Raw genomic sequence first — 19,824 nt, forward strand, 5'->3', positions numbered from 1 at the left:
GAGGGAGCCACGTGGGGAGACTAAGGAAGAGGAGGGAGCGAGAAAGACAGAGAGACTGAGGGCAAGTGGGGGAGAGCCAGAGAGATACATAATCCACGAAGCAGGCTCCAGGCTCTGAGTTGTCAGCACAGAGCCCGACGTGGGGCTCAAACCCAAGAAACGTGAGATCATGACCTGAGCCGAAGTCAGATGCTCAGCCGACTGAGCCACCCAGGCGCCCCAGATAAGGGTCATTTTAACAAACAAAATGCGTGTAGAGTCCTCTTGGCCTCAGCCTCTCATCCCTGATGAGAAGCACATTACTTCCTTTCTGGCGCAGGGAGGATGTCTTTCATATAGGAATTTCATCTCCTGCTTTGAAGAAAAAGGAAGGGAAGAGTGTTTTCCTTTGAGTTGCTGTTTCTCAAGTGCCTTTGGCTCAAGGCAGTCAGTTCGCCAGAGTGTCACGTTTTGGGGTGGCGTGTGCTAAACTCCTTCAAGTGCAGCAGGTCTGAGGTGGGGCTCACAAGCTTGGGTAGCACGGCATGAGATGGCTCTGGTTGAATGTAACGTACAGAGAAACGTACACTGGCTTCCTCTCAAGTATCATTCACACGAGGACAACTGTATTCATGACTATTCCATTTTTAAAATCCCACTTATATTTTCCCAGCGTTATCAGAGTTAATTCCTTACATATCAAACCGCCGAGGACAGGGCTATTTGAGGCCTATTTTTTGAAACAGGGTCTCTAGGAAGATTTTTACAAGTTATTCATCCATGTTATTTCATTGAGCATTATTCTACTCTTGATATAGTTGTTTTAAGGTGTTAAAGCAATCAAACAGGGAGACGGCAGACTGAGGTTGTTTTAGGTTAGGTCTAGAGGTTAAGTTGTTACCTTGTGGATAATAACACAGCACCATCCGAAAACAATCTACTGTCTTATGTACAAATTTAGGACTTAAAACTTCCAACGTGGTTAATTTTCAAACTACCAAAAACTTACTTTTAAACCCCCGGATAACAAGACTACCGGCCCGTCACCGAACCCAGCTTTACTCACAGTCTTGCCTCTCCCAGAGCAGGATCTTAAACCAGATAGTCAGGAGTCATGTGATCAGCACTAGTGAGGCCACCCGCCTGGTAAGACCTTGGCCACCCCAGAAGTGAAAGTGACCTTGTACAATTTCCTCGTGCCCACTCCCTTCTGCCTATAAAAGTCCTTCCCTTTTGGACGTACCTTGGGGCTCCTTTCCATCTGCTGGATGGGATGCTGCCTGACTCATGCATCATTAAATAAAGTCAGTAAGATCGATAAAATTTTCTCAGTTGAATTTTTAACACCCCCAAAATTATTTTTTAAACCACCACGATTTGGGGGCGACTGGGTGGCTTAGTCGAAGCATCTGACTTCGGCTCAGGTCATGAGTTCAGGCCCCATGTCAGGCTCTGTGCTGACAGCTTGGAGCCTGGAACTTGCTTCGGATTCTGTGTCTCCCCCTCTCTCTGCCCCTCCCCTGCTCACACTCTGTCTCTGTGTCTCAAAAATAAATGTTAAAAGTTGTTTTTCTAAATACCACTATTCGGTAGACTCAAAAGAATTCACCTCCTTGCCAGATATGAATTTAGAAGAAGGAGCAAAGAGTTTAGGTGAAGGAGCAAAGGGCCTTTCGGAATGTCTGCGACACCCAGGTGCCCTCCTTGGGACAGCAGGCGCTCAGTCCTAGATGTGCAAGCTAAATGTGAGCCCCTTCCGTCACATGACATTTTACTTTTACTGAATTTCCATCCCGGTTCCCTAAGCGTTCAGCACCTTCTGGGGGTATAAGAGGACGAGGGACTCAAAAACACACCGGCAGTGGTTCTCAGGTGCATCCAGTCATGTTGTCACATACGTTGCTCAGTATTAAGAAAGGATTGGGGCCCAGTCCCCTCCCCTGTGGTTCTGTGAGGTGATCCGGGAGAAAAGAGACAAACAGGAAGAGAACTGCACGAAAAGCAAAACAAAACCATATCCAAAAAATGCAGACGATATCTCCTACTGTTTAATTGATCTCAAGGAAAGAAATCCAGACTCACAAAAACTTGCACGCGCTCTGTATTATTATGTACAAAACCAAGCATACAATAATTATAACAGCAAATAACAAACATGCCCCACAGAGTCAGGCCATTTGAAACGGAGCTCTGTACGTGCACGTGAATACATAATAAATACTGCTTCTCTGTTACCGTGAAATCCAGTACCACCTACCTAGAGTTTTATATTTTTAACTACTCAAGTAGGTGAGCATAAAGACGACTTAGGCAATATTTAAAGCATGAAAGGTAAAGATTCTTCCGTTTCTCTGGAAACTAACCTAATAGCTTAAGAACCACTCTAAACCTTCCTCCCTTGAGCCCGTAGCTGCCATAAGATCAACCACGTCCCCCGATCTTTGCTGACACGGGGCACCCACCCTGCCCTCGTAAGTGCCCAGTCACTTACGAACCTTTGGTCAATCAAGCCGTTGAAGATTTGAGAAGTAGTCTCAGTCTAAATAACTGTACTAATACTGATATATTTTTGCAGTTTGTTTTTGTATGTTTTTACATTTTCCACTGGTTCTGAGCCGGAAGCAGTTAATTCTTACATTCTCTACATTTTTTTTTACCTTGCATCATTTTAATTGGTTGAAGCATAACATGGATGTAAACAATTCCCCAGAAATGAGAGGCACTTCTCTGAATGCTGAATGAACGACTCATGTCCCCAGACTAGCAGGACACTCGGTGGCTGCGACCGGACCAGCCAGAGGAGGTCCCGACTCCCACTTGCCAGGGCCATCTGCGTGAAAATGGCCACACTCCTGTCTGCAGCGTTTACAAAAGGAGGCTGTGCTGGGGATGTGTACCAGAAATCCCAGAATTCAAATTGTGCTTACGTTCTGCAGTGAACCTATGCGGTTCATCAGGAGCCCCGATCCCGTTGCAAGAATACTGGTTAAAATAAAGCATCAACCTGAGGCAAAAAAGTAAACAGGCAAAGTCACTTTCACAGGCTTTTAAAACGGTCTCAACAGGTGACATTATAACTATTCCCCAAATTAGGCAACTGACTTCAAGTCAAAGAGCAAGGAACAAATGGAACATGTCAGGTGCCACCTGTAAATTTCTTAATCATGTTGGCTCCGACACACGCGAGGCAAAGAAGCCCGACAGCCTCACCCTGGGGGGTGTCCAAGAGTACCCAAAGGGAGCATTACCAGAGAAGGCAGCGACGCAGCCTAAACCCCATAGTATCGGTAACAGGAGTATATATATGTGTGTATAACGTGCTTACAGAGATTTATCGACCCTGAAATGTTATCAAGAGCTGTGTAAAAATCTGAGTAGAGAAAGGATTGTGCACGAGGTGCAGTACCAGCCGTGTATAAAGGACCAGTCCGTGTGCACTCACGAGCAGCAGGTAGGGTGCAGGACACACGGGGTGCCACTCAGGAAGCACAGAAAGGTGAAGTAAGATCAGCACTGTTTTCAAGTTACAACACGGACACCGGGTGTGGAAGTGACAGCGTCACCGAGAACTCGGGAAGGGATGCCCGCTGGATGCACGTCTTTGTTCACATCCAAAGGTACAAGATCTTCGTGTGAAGAGCATGCTTTCTCCCACAGGGTGCTGTGAAAGATAAAGACTCTAACAGGGAATCTGTAAAACTCTAGAAATAAACTCTTGGAAGAAAAAAGTGACCTTGAAAATGTGTATATGTTGTTTAACGTTATCAAAGTCAGATTTTAAAATGGCACCTTAATATTGAACTTCTGCCCATGATTATTTTATTTATAAATGCATCTTGTCCTTAGGCTATTAACTCAAAGCATCTTAGATGGCGCTTGGATGGCAGGGTCCACGGAGCCTGCAGGCCGGTATGCATTTTCAAATGAAAAGAGCCAAGTTTTTAGTTTGCCCCAAAGGTGAAAAAATCGAAACCCATGTGTATGAAAACAAAGAGAGTGATCATTTAAAGACATAAAATCAGCTACAGTCATCAAAACATACTGGATATCTAGTAGTCAACCGAAGGTTTTAAAGATATTCACAGTAGCAACAGAATTGAATCTGTATGTGACTTGTATCACAGCACAAGTGTATGGACAAGCAGGCATCACTTAAGGACAGTTAAATAAGCAGCATCTAGGATCTAGGAGAGCCAGGGAGCCAGGGACCAGCTAAGGATGTTAAGAAGACACTCAGTAATCCCTATTATTCCTATCCAATTGCCCCTCTCCATCTTGAAATGTGTCCTCACTCCTCTGCCCCGAAGCAAGGTGGTAAAATCCTGCTCTTGCAAAGTAAAACAGATCCTTATACTGACTACAGACAGCAGGATATCCAAATCAGTAATGGAATGACTGTGACAGTCACATGTGGCTCTGTGTGTGTCTGATTGTAGGCCTTTCATGTACAAACTCCAAAAAGGTGGTTTTTCCGTGCACCTTCTTCCAGAAGCCATACACGCCGGAAACACTAGGGTGCCAAAAAGTTCATGTTTATCTCCCACCAAACAGTAGCGGTCCTGCTGAGACCCGCTGACTTACAGCCGGACAAAGTCTTGGCACCTTTGTCCGCAAATACAAAGACCCCAAAGGCAGACTTCCCCACCACCTCGACATTTAAAACACTTTAAAGAAAAAAAAACAACAACTGTGAAAGTGCTAGAATCCATGGTCTAGAAAGAGCAAGCAGCTTAGTGATACATAACTTGGCTCAAAAGAGATGCTCCCAAACTTAAGAGCTGAAGCTTCTCCTCGGGCTGAAGTGGACACAACTTCTGTTTGGACAGCTCATGAGGAGGACACCAAGAACTCGATCTCAGACGTTTCAGATCCCACAGGGGTCCAAAGCAGTACGTATGCGCTACTTTCTACACGCAGGCGCACTGCAAGTGGGGAGCTGAACGGTACCGCCTGCCTTATGTTGTGGGCTGGCTGCTGTTTCCAGTTCAGACCTCTCTTTCCCTGTCATTTTCTTTATATGGCACAGATCTTGGTTAAATTTTCCTCAAAAGGGCTCTCACTTGCTTAAGACAGTCAAGACAAAGAAAGGCTTATTGAAAGACATCTTTGTTTGGAAATAAGCCCAGTGTGGCTGGGGTAAGGGTGGGGATGCGCTTAAAGGGCCAGTCAACGACTTACATGTCAGTCATCATAAAATGTCCTAAAATGCACCGTATTGTGACTTGTGCAAGAGCTCTCATGTTTAGGTATCCACGGGTCTTTGCAATTCGTTATTTCACTTATTATTTGAATCTGTATGTGCTTTGCTTTACTCCATTGGTTTTGAATTTCTTCTCACTGGATATGGTGGCCTGAGAGCAGGTGCTGGCACTGCCCTTCTTCTTCAGGTTCCCGTGAGCTTGTGCTCTGGGGGCCCCGCAGGAGTCCGGGGTGGTCACCGCCTGCGCCGAAGCACCGCCACCGCCGCTGTCCGCGCGGGGGCCGCTGTCACTGCAGGGCAGGTCCCGGCGCTGCGGCCTGGGGCTCTTACTCCATTTCTTTCTCTGCTCCTCTGTCCTGCCCTCCAAGGCCGGCTTCTGCGAACTTGGTCCGCCGCTCCGCGCCACGTGGACAGCTTTGCGGGGGGTGTCAAAGGCGTAATAGGATGGACGGGCTTCCTCGAGGTGCAGGTCTCTCCTTCGGGAAGCGCCTGGCTTGGGAGCCCCCTCTTGGTGAGGCCTGGCGGGAGCGCTGACCACCAGCTTGCTTCTGCCTGGGCTTTTCAGAGCCCCCGCCATGCCGGGGGCGGTGGGAGGCCTGGCCTTGGCGCCCTTCCCCTTCTCACCCTGCACGGTCTGCATCTGCAGCCACTCGAGCTGGAGCAGCCTGTCGATGTACCTGGCGAGCAGCCCCGCAGCGCCGCCCTGAGCCGCTGGCCTGGGCTCGGCGCCCGGTGGCACGGCCAGGTCGCGGAGGTCCCAGGAGCTGAACGGGGCCGGGAGGAAGTCCGCGTAGCGGTAGGTGGTCTGCGTGCCCCGCGGGTCCGGGTCCGGGTCCGGGTCGGCGGCATCGATCTCCTCCGCTCGCAGGTGCAGCTCCGGGGGCGCGAGCGCGGAAGGCGGCACCGGGACTCTCTCCGAGTCCGACAAGTCGCTGGCGCTGTCCTCGTCCTCGTCTGCGCCCTCCTTCATGATTTTCATGCACTGAAGGTCGAGAAACAGCTCGTTCCCCGAGGCGCCCCGACACCTGGGGTCCAGGGGGCTCCTTTTGGGTTTGCCTTCCGGGGAAACGCTTTCTCTGAGTCTGTCCACAGGCAGATGGGGGGACACCTGGGGTGCCTGGGATTTGCTCTGCCTTTTTCCTGAAGAGTTTTTTGAACGTTGTGCTTTATTCCAAGATGGGCCAGCATTCATATTGCTGTGAGAGATAAAACTGTAATTCTTAGTTCACTGGACAAGACCTGGCCTGCCGGTGATTAAACAGACAACAGGCACCCGCCAGTGGCGTTTCGGTTGTCCCCAGGAAGGCCCGCACGGCCCCTGCCCAGCCGGTGGCACTCACAGAGCAACTGGGCACACAGGACGCCACTCAAGAAACGTGACAGGACACAGGTGCCCAGAGTGGATGCATGGATTTTGTCTGATACCAGATACCTTTAGGAAAAACACTGACAGTTCTTAAAGTGCTTGTAATTTTAGACCAGTCGTGTATATTCCAAAACAAACAAACAAACAAACAAACAAACCCCACCAGTTTGGAAAAAATCTATTGTAAACTCTCAACCTGTTCTGTTAATGATGAACAGTGTTTAACAACACTGACAAGTAAAAGCCACAGCTTTCTTTGACAAGCCTATTTTCAATGAAAAGTAAACAAGGTATAAAATGCAAGTTGTATAGAACTTAGTCACTGATTGGTGGTGATTCTGAGCCTGAACCACCTAAAATCTTAACATGAAAGGGGCACCTGGGTGGCTCAGGCAGTTGAGCAACCCGCTCTTGATTTCAGCTCAGGTCATGATCCCAGGGTCGTGGGACTGAGCCCTGCAGCGTGGAGTCTGCTGGAGATTCTCTCTCTCTCTCTCTCTCTCTCTCTCTCTCTCTCTCTCTCTCTCTCTCTCCCTTTGCTCCTCTCCCCCCTTTCACTCTCTCTCTCTCTCAAAATAAATAAATAATAAAATCTTTTTAAGAAATGTTTTTATTTATTTTCGAGAGCCAGAGAAAGTGAGTAGGGGAGGGTCAGCGAGGAAGAGGGACAGGATTCATAGCAGACTGTGTGCTGACAGCAGAGAGCCCGAGAGCCCGATGTAGGGCTCGAACTCACAAACTGTGAGATCTATGACCTGAACTGAAGTCCACCGCTCGACTGACCGAGCCACCCAGGTGGGCCCAATAATAAATAAATAAAATCTTAACACGAAAGAGTGTAGCATATATAACATCGAAAGCTTATTCATGTGTTTTCAAATAGGAAGTGCACTCAGAAAAACCGTATTTTTTTTTAATTTTTTTTTTTTTTTCAACGTTTTTTTATTTATTTTTGGGACAGAGAGAGACAGAGCATGAACGGGGGAGGGGCAGAGAGAGAAGGAGACACAGAATCGGAAAGAAGCTCCAGGCTCCGAGCTGTCAGCCCAGAGCCCGACGCGGGGCTCGAACTCACGGACCGTGAGATCGTGACCTGGCTGAAGTCGGACGCCCAACCGACTGCGCCACCCAGGCGCCCCAGAAAAACCGTATTTAAAATGAGAGACAAAAAATCATATGGTGCCTTAAAACACCATATGAATGAAAAACATAGGATTCATGCTCCCTTGTGAAGGGCAGGAAATGGGAATGACGGATTCTGTGTGCATTACCAGCACGGCTGCAATTCCCCCAGAGGTGATTTATTCCCAGGCAGGATCTCATATCAGAGTGGAAAATACTTTCTTTTCTTTTTACCCAACACACAGCATCTCACTAGGATTCATAATGCTTCTCAGGAACATTAAGTCAGGTAGGGTAAAAGAAAATGGGCAGTAAACAGGCTTTCTGGAAAGCTCAGAGGTCACCTGTCCAGTGGTTTCTGCCACACTAAGCAATTGTTTGAAAATGTGTTACTTTTTTAAATAAATATGGAGGGTGTTGAATCATGTGCAATAGCTAACATGTGCTTAATATATATTGGAAAAATGAATAAAGGAATTGTCATTACTTAGAACTCATAACCAAAACCGTTATAACTTCTGTTTACTCTGTCAGTGTATATCAGTAAAAGTTATTATCAATATCCGTTTTATAAAAAAGGAAGCACGCATAGAAGGATGATTAAGGGGCTTACCTAAAATTATAGATTCTGCTAACAGTGGCAGAATTATGGCCTCTGGAATTTTTACTAACTGGTACTGTTTAAAACCACTTTGTCCACTCATTTCTGATGGGTCAAAAACATAAGTACATATTTCGTATCCACAGACATTACTTTTTTTCCAGCCACACATATTCGGTCTGGAGAACTGATATAACGTGCCATTTGCGAGAGAAAGCAATTAAAATTATTTACCTGCTTTTCTGATGACACTGATTCACCCGATTCCCTTTCTTGAAAAAATCACATGGCTGATCATCATCTAGGGTTTGATGGACTGTCTAAAAAACAGACATGCAGTAATAAATACCATGAACACACACACACACACACACACACCCCAAACAAAACAGCAAAACAAATCTAAGTAAGATTTCCCCTCAAAATTCACATCACCTTTTCTGTAGTGCTTGAAATATTCTTGCTCAATCTGTTGGCAGATGATGACAGCTGGGGAAGTGACTTCTTTATTCCTCTTATATTTGGAAAGGACTCCTCCAGGCCACCGGAACTAGAAGTAACAGAACATGGCAGGTAAGTATGGATTGCAAACGGCTCTGCCACCGGTACTGGGCTGGTTTTCACTTGTTTGTTTTGAAATATTTGCATAGTATTGAAATGTTGGTGGGGGGTATTGCCTTCTGTTTATAGTTTCATCTTTTTTGCTTGTTTATTTTTCACGGTGGATATTAGATACAAAATCAGACCACTATAAATGCTGCCAATGGAATCCTTCTCTCTCTCCTCACATACACACAGAGTCTCCTTGGAAATAACACCTTCAGGAAATGTGCAGGGCTAATCAAGGTCAGGTATTACTCTAATCTCCCATGTCCACTCATTCATTCATTCAACAATTACAGGAGAGCCTAGAAAATGCACATATCCCTGCTCTCATAGAACTAAAACTATTAGGGAAGCTCCCCTTTAATCCTCCCGCCTTTTCGATCACATCAATCCAGTAAAAGATTGTCAATCTAGTAATACCTATCACATAATGCTATCTCTGTGCACAAAATGCTATCTCTGTTGACTCACAATGGAGAATGCTGCTTTCCCTGATTTTCAGTGGGTGGCCTACAAAAAGTGCCCTGATTTCAAAGTGAATAGTCTTTCATAATATCCCCTGCCTCTGTAAAACAGAAAAAAAGGTGGGATTATAGAAGACTCTTTTGTCCTCCTGAAATTCTGCTGTATTACTTTTCATAAGTATGTGTGCCTTTTCAGGCTCTCACAGTTAATGACTTCTATCACAATCAACAGGCTGGGTTCATCTGAGATGTAGAAAAGGTTCTTCCCTTTACCAGCCCTCCTTCAATAGTTTGGTTTTCCTTCTGCTTTCTCCCTCTGGACAGCGAAAAGGGCCCCTCTACAACGCCTGGCCCCAAACTGCTGTCGGGAACGTGCACTTCCACCTTTTTCCCCCCCGGTTCATTTCACCTGGCATGCTCTGCACCATAAGCGGCAGCGTTTTCTGGGCACGTTACTGAGTGACACAGGAAAGGAACGCTTGTAGGGTCCTAAGATGCAGAAAGCAAGCTCCCGGGCTCCCTGATGGTTCAGGCTTGCATTGGAACAAAGCTGCAAGTCTGAGACTGGCTACAAAACTGCTTCCCAAGCGCCAGCGGCTGACTAAGGGCAGCTGCATAATTCATCACAGGGCATTAACTCGCCTTCCCACATCTTCCTCTCAGGCTAGGCGCCAGGAGACGGACAGAGGCAGCACCGCCCCTCCCCACCCTCCAGGGAACTGGCCGGCCGTCTGGGCGGCAAAGCATTGTGGGTGATGTGTGGTCAGGTCGCCTGTCCTCTACGCAGCGAGGCTCCCTGGATCTGGACGGGGTTCCAGGTTGCATTGCAGTGCACACGTCCAAAGAGCTGGCTAGCCCAGAGACTTCAAATTGGCCCGGGGACCAGCTCCCGGGGAGGCCACGTTTTGCGTTCACCCCCCACCCCACCCCCAGTAACCCAGAAATCCAAGGGCCCGCCGCATGCATCTTCCTCGTCCTCCGCTTGTGCAGACACAGATCTACGGTCGATAGGCGCAGGGGCCGGGCCGACGCAGACAGAAATGGATCAGACCTGTTCCGCGGTCGCCGAGGACACGTGACGAGGCCGTCCGCCGGCCTTCCCGGCGCCGGGCGCGGAGGTCGGACTGCGGCGCGCTGCGGCAGGGCCGGGGAGGCGGCGGCGCGCGGCACGGCGGGCTCCGGGGCTGCGCCCCACCGGCGGGGCGGGCGCGCGGCGGCGTCACGAGGGGCGGGGCGCAGGCTCGCCGGGAAGTTGCGCCCCGACAAGTTGCAGCCATGTAAGTAACGCAGCGGGCGGGGAAGGCGGGAGGGGCGGCTCCACGGACGCAGCCTTCCCCCCCACCTCCGCCCCCGAGAGGCTCCGAGGCGGCCAAAGGGAGGCGCCACCCCGCGCTCCCGGGGGCGCCCGGAAAAACCTCCTCTCCCCTGGAGAAAAAGCACGCCTCTGTCTGCTTTCTCGCTGCCGGAGGCGGAAGACCCGCGCCAGGACTCGGGGGGCGCGGTGGCGGGCGAGGGGAGAGCTCAGCCCGCCCCAGACGCTCCCTGCACGCTGCCGTTCCGGCCCGGCGGGGACCCCGAGGTAGGGGGCGCGGGGTCCGGAGGCCGCCCCTCGTTTCCCCCTCCCCGTAGCCCGACGGCTGGCCGGGCCATGTCCGGAGGTCTCGGCCCGGCGACGCCGGTCCCGGGGCCCCGGAAGCCCGCCCCGCGGAGCCTCAGCTGCCTCTCAGACCTGGACGGCGGCACGGCCCGGGAGCCACGGCCCTGCAGGCCCCCCGGGAGCCCGGGCCGCGCGCCGCCGCCACCTCCGGAGCCGTCCGGCTGCGACCCCCCGCTTCGGCCCATCATCCTGCGGCGGGCGCGCTCGCTGCCCAGCTCGCCCGAGCGCCGCCAGAAGGCCGGGGGCGCGCCGGGAGCCGCCTGCCGGCCGGGCTGCAGCCGGCAGCTCCGCGTGCGCTTCGCCGACGCGCTGGGCCTGGAGCTGGCGCAGGTCAAGGTGTTCAACGCGGGCGAAGACCCGTCGGTGCCGCTGCACGTGCTGTCGCGCCTCGCCATCAACTCGGACCTGTGCTGCAGCAGCCAGGACCTGGAGTTCACCCTGCAGTGCCTGGTGCCCGACTTCCCGCCGCCCGTCGAGGCCGCGGACTTCGGCGAGCGCCTGGGGCGGCAGCTCGTCTGTCTGGAGCGCGTCACCTGCTCGGACCTGGGCATCAGCGGCACGGTGCGCGTGCGCAACGTGGCGTTCGAGAAGCAGGTGGCGGTGCGCTACACCTTCTCAGACTGGCGCAGCGCGCACGAGGCGGTGGCCAGGTGGCGCGGGCCCGCGGGCGCAGCGGGCACGGAGGATGTCTTCGCCTTCGGCTTCCCGGTGCCTCCCTTCCTGCTGGAGCTCGGCTCGCGCGTGCACTTCGCGCTCCGCTACCGAGTGGCCGGCGCCGAGTACTGGGACAACAACCACGGCCGAGACTACAGCCTCACGTGCCGCAACCACGCGCTGCACATGCCTCGCGGGGAGTGCGAAGAGAGCTGGATCCACTTCATCTGAGCGAGCCCCCTCTAAGGCCGCCCCGCAGTGGTTCCCGCGCTGGGCACTCCGGGCCAGGCGGCGACGCTTCCTCACACGCCACCCCCTGCCTGAGTCTTCTGACCTCCTTTCCCGCTGCAGGGTCCCTGGGAAGTGGCCCTTCCCGTCTTCTACTTGAACTGCCTGTGTCGCTAGGTCTCAAAAAGTAGCCTCAGGTGGCCAGAAGGCCGAGTAGTGTCACGCCCGGGGTGGGGGGAGGGTGCAGGGTGGGGGGGGGGAGATGCATGGCAGTGTTGGCCCCTCCGGCGACGGTCCAGGTGGGGTCAGTTGGTTTGTTTTTTTTGGAAAGGCCTGTGGCTTGTGCATGTGTCCTGATTGGGTCTCTGTAAACGTAGCTGTTATTTATTATCATTGTGATGTTGGAACATTTTACCCTTACTGGATGCCTTCTCAGGAACATTCTGGGTTTAACAAGCTAAAGAATAAGTCAGTCTGGTGTGTTTGTGCCCATTGTAAACAGAACACATGGTGTGACTCCCACCGTGCTTCCTTGAGGCATTTCTGCCCTGGGACAAGGAAAACCTGAGACTAGGTTTGCTTGCCAAAGCCTGTAGACCTCTAACAGTGGGAAACTATTAATAGGCAAGAAATTTATGCCTCATCAGTCATCATACAACCATTCCTGGGAGTTCAGGCTGCCCTGGTTAGGCCGTGGAAGAGGAAAGGAAGAGCCAAAGAAGAGGGAAAAGCTTAACTCTTAAACTAGCCAAACAGCCCCTTCTCTTGGAGTCTCTCTTCTCTCTTTGTGAGTTTCCCTTCTTCGTGTTTGACAGTTCTGTATCTGCATGTGATCAGGCCATTCTGTTTAGGTTTGAGACTACCTAAACATTTTAAGAAATTCTGCCTTAAGTTATTTCAGTTTCCAGGCAGCTCTATAGAGTAATTTCAGGCAACAATGCCCTTTGCAATTACCTTTTTGATGATTAAGGTGACTCTTTTTTATGTCTGCTTAAGTGTCAGAAAATTCCCAGCAGTCATCTTTCAGAAGTCAGGTTACCAAGTGGAACTAGAAGGTGTTTTCATCAATAGCCAGAGCCCTAGAGGAAAAAAGTCACAAACATTTATACTTTTTAATCGTTTTAAGTTGTATTTATATATGCCCAGTTTTATCAGCTATCTGCCAACTTTATTCAGATAGAGTTTCTAACATCCTTGTGCCTTCAGATAGAGTTTCTAACATCCGTCTGGGCTTCCCCCCCCCCACTCCCCCCACCCCCCCAGTTTTTAAACTGTTAAATGCTTTGTCTTCTTTGTTTTGTTTTCTTTTTTAAATCTCCAAGAAGTCAAGGCCATTGTCCCCTGCTGAATGCCACAATGACTTCAAACACCCAGCAAGGCGCTGATCATTTCTTTTGGTGCTGAGTGGTGGTTTCTGACAGCAGATGCCAGCACTGAGGGTGTGAAACTCCAGCTAATATGAACAGGGTCTCCAGCTTGTGACGTTTGGTTCTGATACAGCTGAAACCGGTGGGATGAATCTGTGATAGCTGTCACCAATAAATTCACTCTAAATTTTTGAATACTTACTGACATTTATCAAATCAATATGTAAAAGATGTGTTTTGCCTTTTAACCAACTTGTTTTTATAACTGCAACTTCTGGGTTTCTGAAATTCCAAGAAGAGGGATGGCTTTCTTTGGTACCTTTTGATAATAACAACACTGAATTTTGATTTAAGGTATGGTAATTAAATTGAACAACCTTTGGCTATTAGCACTGCGCACTACATTGATATGCAAGAGAGGCAGAAGCCCGGTTCCATTTCCTGCTGTTTAATAAACTGTCCAATTAGGTCAGCGAGCCTGTGAGAGCCTTGGCTGCTGTGTCGTTGGCCCCAGCCCAGAATGCAAGACAATTGTCCAGAGTTTTCAGGTGTAAGAGTTAGAGCTGCCAAATGTACTGTTGTGTAAAGGCATGTAAGAATCTTATCCACGTGACAGTCACTTGCCAAAAAGGTTCTGGTCACGGAATATAAAGTAAATGTTTTGTCTTCGATATTAAGAGAACCTCAACGTGCCTTTAAAAAAATCAACATTTAAAAATTTAAAAACTTAAATATACCTGCCTAGTTGATTCAGGAGTTGATAAAAGTTCAGCTTAAGGAGAACTTTCAGACCCTAACACAGTTATATTGCTTACAGGTTAAACTTTTGCAGTGGATTGTGCAATTGTGGGGTTGTCTCCCCAAACATATTTTAATGTCACTTAAGATGATTTCACTCAAGCCTAAATATTAAAGTATGTGCATACATTGTTATCTGAGGAGTGTTTTTCTTGTGGTCTAATACAGAAAAAAGACTTGAGAAACTTCTTGTTTAAATCATTTCATATATAAGTGTTGTCCTTCCTAAAGCACTATCAAATTTAGGGCCTTACCAAAAAAGAATTGTGATTGTACCTCAGCTTCAGCACAGTTGTGTATGTCTTTGAGAAACTGAGATACAGTCTTTTTTTTTTAATTTTTTTAATGTTTATTTCTGAGACAGAGACAGAGCATGAGTGGGGGGAGGGGCAGAGAGAGAAGGAGACACATAATCAGAAGCAGGCTCCAGGATCCGAGATGTCGGCACAGAGCCCGACGCGGGGCTCGAACCCACGGACCGTGAGATCATGACCTGAGCCAAAGTCGGTCGCCCAACCGACTGAGCCACCCAGGCGCCCCGTGAGATACAATCTTTATGCCAGGTCGATGCTAACATAGGAAGAAAGCTCTAAGGGAATGTAGGGTATGGGATACTCTACTGCTCTTTCAGTGCTTACTGAATCCTGTGTATGGAGTGATGAGTGTGTATCTGCCTTCCCTCACCCGGTGCAGAGCCTGGCACGTAGCGGAAGGAAACTGTGACATTTATTGTGCACTCACTCATTCTCACTGGCTTGCCCACAGTGATAGCTACTGCATGTATTTGATTTCATTAGACTCTGAAAATTACCAGGTAGATAATGCCCCTATTTTCTTAGCTGATGAGAATGAAGCTCAGAGAGGCTCAATTCTTCGAAAGACCCACAGCTGGTAAGGAGCAAAGTCAGCATTCAAACCTATACCAGAATCCACCTGCTCTGCCCTGTGATGGGGTGTTCCCAATAAGTGCTTGTTAAATTTAACTGAAAGTCCAATTGTGATTGATTGATGAGGTTTTTCCAACACCACATTCTAAAAACCCATTTAAAAACAATTCAAGTAAGATTAAGTTGATCTGCTTTGATCTTCCATGTGGTATTACTAAACAATCCTTATGCTTTCCAGACACATGAAACAATAGAAAGGACAATTATTTTTTTCTCTCTACTAAAAAGTGGCAAGATGAGAAATCAGTAGTTTAAATTTTGAAGTGCTTGTCTGCTGTATCCGTGTATCCATGCATGTTTTTAAACACCAAGCATCCATTGTTGATCTTATCGTTTAAACTGACACTTCAAATGGAAATGTTCTAGAAGCCTGGAATATATTGTCGATGATTGTGCCCAGTACCGCCCCTAGATGGCCTGGGCCTGGTGCCCCTCAGGAGTCTGGGGTTTGGCTAATGAGGACAGCAGAACCTGGCACCTCCTGCTTCTAGGAAATGAAGATGGAGGCGGGGCGGGGCGGGGCGGGGCGCCAGGGGGCGTGGTCTTCAGGGCGTGACCTCCGGGGGCGTGGCCGGGTGGAGCAGGTGGCCGGCCTGTAAAGTCAAGCAGCGGGGGCAGTACGCGAGAGTCAGTGGGGACCCGCCCGCCCTGCCTCTGCGGTCGTCCGCGGGCCACAGTGTGTGTTCCTCCAGGGAGTCGGACCCTCGCCCCCCTCGCAGGTTAGGCTGGCACCCCGGGTCTCTGCGGCCCCGTCCAGCCGTCGACGTCCAGAGTGGTGGTGGATAGCCAGGGAGTCTCCTGGGGCCCGACCCGCATCCTGCAGAGGCAAGTCAGGGCTCCTGGGGCGCGTCCGCGAGGCCGGGGCAGGGGCAGGGCTCGTGGCCTAGGCGCGGCAGTCCACCTCCCCAGTAAGGCCAGGAATCGCGCCCCCCTTCCCCCCCCCCCCCCCCCCCCCCCCCCCCGCTTCAGGCGACCCCGGCGTCGCTGACGGGCACGAGGGGCGGAGCCAGGCCTGCGTGCCGCGCTGATAGGACGGGGTCCCGCACGCAGGCGGCGCCGATTGGGCAGACGCTTCCCGCTCTCCGTCGGCCTCCTGAGGTGAGGAGCTGAGGCCTGAGACGCGGGGCGGGGCGGCGACGGTAACGGCGGCTCCGTGGGCGCGACGCGGAGGCCTTCTCCAGCCGCAGGTTGAGCCGGGGGCCGTGGCGGGCCACCCTGATTGGCGGGGCTGTGTGGAGAAGGACCGCGGCACCGGGCCGGCCTCTGGCGGCGGGCGGGCGGGCGGGGGGGGGGGGGGGCGGCGGCCATCCCCCGACGGTTGAGGCGGAGCCGTTGTGAAAACGACTTGGGCGGCGCGGTGGCGGGATTGAGAGGCGGACCCCGGCCGGGCCGGCCTCGCGCAGATCGCGGAGTGGGCCGGGAGGAGCGGGGCGGGGCGGAGCTGGGCGGGGTCGGGTCCGCGCTGCGCCCCTCGAGGGACGCGGGTGGGGGCGTGCCGGCAGCCGCAGGCGTGGGTGTGGCGGGTGTGGGCCGGGAGGATCTGGGCGGGGCCCCGCCGAGTCCGCGCGCCGCCGGTCGGGGGACGCCGGTGGGGGCGTGCTGGCCGCCGCTGGCGTGCGTGTGGCGGGGTGGTCCGCGCTCCCCGCTGGGGTGCGGGGCTGGGCTGGTAGCGCTTCCGTCTGCGGGCGCCGTTTCCGCGCGCCGGCTAGCCGTGGCCAACGTGCTCCCCTCCCCGGCCTTGCGTGCCCCGTGCGGCCTTCTTCCTGGGCGCCGCCTGCCCTGCTCGGATAAAATGGGAGCGCGTGCTGGCCTCCATGGTAGTACCATCGCGGGGGTTTGATGAGACACTTGGGGTTAACTTTTCAGGAAGGTGGTGCTCGCTCCTCTCCCGTCCTTTAGGCCCCCCGGCCCGCCCACCCCGTCACCCCCACCCGGCCCCCCGCGCGCACCCGTCCTCCCGTTTCCCAGACCCCCGACCCTGCCCCCAACCCCACCCCCAACCCCTGTCCTCCCGTCTACCCCGTTCCCCACCCCGTATCCCCGGTCTCCAGCACCCCCCCCCCGTCCTCCTCCCCCTTGCCCCGTCCTCCTCCCCCTTGCCCCGTCCTCCTCCCCCTTGCCCCGTCCTCCTCCCCCTTGCCCCGTCCTCCTCCCCCTTGCCCCGTCCTCCTCCCCCTTGCCCCGTCCTCCTCCCCCTTGCCCCGTCCTCCTCCCCCTTGCCCCGTCCTCCTCCCCCTTGCCCCGTCCTCCTCCCCCTTGCCCCGTCCTCCTCCCCCTTGCCCCGTCCTCCTCCCCCTTGCCCCGTCCTCCTCCCCCTTGCCCCGTCCTCCTCCCCCTTGCCCCGTCCTCCCATATCTCCATCCCGTCGCCCCCGCCCCCGTCCCCCGTTGCGCACCACCCCGCCTTCCTCCCGACCCTCGGGCGGGGTCGGCCTCCTCTTTGCCTTTGTAAATGTGAGCCGTCGGGCCGGTGCTGGAGGGGACCTTGTGTTGATCCCAGGCTGCTAAGTGTCTGTTCCGCTTTGCGGGGAAAGTACACGCCCCTCCTGTTTGTCAAGTCTTCGGGTCGTTTCTCAAACCTCAGTCCTCATCCGCCTGCGTGTTCGCATTCATCGCCTCACTGGTTCTGTCTTGCCCCTAAGTGGACCGGGGTTCAAAGCCTGCTTGGACACACAGCCCCACACTCTCTGTGAAAAGTGTTCTGTGCCGGGTTTCTTACGTCATCTTGGTGTTCCCGTTCTGTTGCGTGGTACCTCGGAAGCATGTTTTAGGAGGGGGTCACTCGTTCTGGCAGTTGAGTGTATCCCCTTTGTTTCCTTCTAGAGTCGGCCTTAATCGCTCAGCTGCAAATGTCTGGCTTGTTTAATGAGTGGTACTCAGTTTTTGGCTCTCTTGAGGCCAGTAGGCATTCAGCCTTGCGACGGAGGGACAGGTCACCGGATTGTTCGGTTTTCTCACTTTCAATCGACCTGCGTAGATACCAATCAGTTTTCCTTGGCTGACATCTTGCAGGAAGGTAGTCTAGGAACTAAACCATCTTGTTAGCATTTTTGTGCCTCTTGGCCGTAAGTGATTTTTGCTGTATTTCATGTCTCAGGAGTACTTCGTAAAGTACATTTTAGATTCAAATCCAAATTGTTTTATTTGTGGAGGCAGAAAAGCAATAAGGACGTAGGCATGCCTGCCCCCAAAGTTGCTGGCCCTAGGAAAGAGTACAAATTGATGTCCCTAAAATATATTTTAAGTATTTAAACTTTTTAACCAAGTTTTCAAATGTTAAATAAAATGTTCTAGTCTTCAGTTTTACAGATATACCTTCATCGCAATAAAATAGACAAATATGTGTAAAGCTGTTATTTTTATGATTGAATGTTGGCAAAATATCAAAGATTAACTGAATCTTTGGTGATGGACTGGTGAATTTTGGATAGGTAATAAAATATCGATCTATGTAAGTCAGAAGTTAGATATGCCATAATTTTTAATTTTGGATAAATCACCAATATGTTACAATCAAGACTTTTGTGTTTTATAGACCGTATGATTTAAGGATTAAAACAATATGTAATTGCTTTCAAAATCTAATTTGAGAATATTTTCATAAGAACATGACATAGTATAAAAATATTTTTCCTTAAAAATTTTTGAAATATTAAAATTCTCTTAAGATTAAGATAAAATACAAATTATTAATGAACATTAATCTTAAAATTCTTTTAATAATGCTGAAATTATTTTTGAATAATTGAATCTTACTAAATTTTTTATAAACATAAACTTAGTCATCATTCTATCGTTTACTTGCCCTCTGCTATGATAGAATCCATATTATGCTCATGCAATTTATGTCTAGATTTACATGTGTACAAATTAAAGAATACTATGAATCGCTTAGAACTACAAGATGTTCCTCAGTCACCATGCGCAGCTGTGCACTGAGTTGCTGGTACTTGTAGAGCCACAAGTTGAAATGCAAAGAAAAGCAAGAAAATGGGCATTTGGCACTGTTAAGGATCAGTTCTTCATTATGCAAGAATCAGCTGTATTCTTGTTCCGCTAACAGAAGGATTTGACAGTGAATTAATGTCTTTTCTCATACTTGACCACTTAGGTTTCTCAAATTCTACCTCCATTCTAAAGCAGAAACAAAAATGTCAGTGTCAGCACAACCTGCAACCTTCTCAGCATTGTTTTAGCCTCCCCCCAAGCCTTTAAACTTTTAAAATAGAAGATTCTAACATATGTAAAATAAACAGAATAGTGTAATTAACTAAAGTCCCCTTCTTCCAAGGCAAGGAAAGTGTTTCTCTGGGGCCTGAAGATGGTGAATTACAAGAATTAATGTGTTCGTGGTTCTAGGACTTGCTGGGCCAGTACTGGATTCTGAATGAATAGAGATTCCTGTGTGCTCCTTAATAAAATTGCGTGTGTGTGTAAGAGAGAGACAATGATGTACAAAAAGCTCCTATTTTTATGCTTTATACTTTTTGTGTCTTAGATGCCTCTGTATTTCAAGGTCATTGGGATATTCTCCTGTATGTATTCCTTCTAGTAGTTTTTAAACACTTACTACATTGGATAGTTAATTCATCTAGACTTTATTTTTGTGAATGGTGGGAGATAGAGGTCTAATTTGTTTTCACGTGGTAAGTCAGTTTTCCTAATACCAGTTATCAACTAGTTTACCTTTTCCCTCTGATTTATGAAGCTTTATGTGTACATGAACTTACAATATATGCATTGGGTGTGCATTTGCATTCTGTTTTGTTTTATTGGTCCATTTGTTTCCTATTCTTAACACTGTTGTTTTTTTTGTTTGGTAATTGTGACTTTGTA

At 50.3% G+C, this 19,824-nt stretch overlaps 3 protein-coding genes across 14 annotated transcripts in view; 2 read left to right on the plus strand and 1 right to left on the minus strand.

The window, feature by feature from the left end:
• Nucleotides 1-2,009: 2,009 nt before the first annotated feature.
• Nucleotides 2,010-10,499, minus strand: FAM217B (family with sequence similarity 217 member B). 2 transcript variants are annotated; one of them, XM_042930503.1, is made up of 4 exons: nt 10,390-10,499; nt 8,704-8,818; nt 8,503-8,588; nt 2,010-6,375 (listed from the first exon to the last, which is right to left on the minus strand). In XM_042930503.1, exon 4 carries the CDS (start codon nt 6,369-6,371, stop codon nt 5,262-5,264), a length of 1,110 nt encoding a protein of 369 aa, XP_042786437.1. In that variant the 5' UTR covers nt 6,372-6,375; nt 8,503-8,588; nt 8,704-8,818; nt 10,390-10,499; the 3' UTR covers nt 2,010-5,261. The 2 variants fall into 2 exon arrangements, with proteins under 2 accessions (XP_042786437.1, XP_042786438.1); XM_042930504.1 differs by having other exon boundaries at nt 2,010-6,390.
• A 100-nt stretch (nt 10,500-10,599) lies between these two features.
• On the plus strand, nt 10,600-12,106 carry PPP1R3D (protein phosphatase 1 regulatory subunit 3D). Its single transcript, XM_042930097.1, has one exon. It carries the CDS (start codon nt 10,987-10,989, stop codon nt 11,878-11,880), a length of 894 nt encoding a protein of 297 aa, XP_042786031.1. The 5' UTR covers nt 10,600-10,986; the 3' UTR covers nt 11,881-12,106.
• A 3,488-nt stretch (nt 12,107-15,594) lies between these two features.
• SYCP2 (synaptonemal complex protein 2) overlaps nt 15,595-19,824 on the plus strand; it is a 74,171-nt gene continuing 69,941 nt past the window's right edge. For 5 of the 11 annotated variants that reach the window (XM_042930506.1, XM_042930513.1, XM_042930514.1 and 2 more), the window contains exon 1: nt 15,598-15,814. The gene's annotated coding sequence lies outside the window, so the exon portion shown is untranslated. Of the gene's footprint in view, nt 15,815-16,027; nt 16,088-16,150; nt 16,177-16,631; nt 16,807-19,824 lie in introns of those variants that run through there. The other 6 variants (XM_042930507.1, XM_042930512.1, XM_042930508.1 and 3 more) reach the window with 4 other exon arrangements.

Source organism: Panthera leo, chromosome A3 (assembly GCF_018350215.1).
Source record: "Panthera leo isolate Ple1 chromosome A3, P.leo_Ple1_pat1.1, whole genome shotgun sequence".
Classification (NCBI taxonomy): Eukaryota; Metazoa; Chordata; class Mammalia; order Carnivora; family Felidae; genus Panthera; species Panthera leo.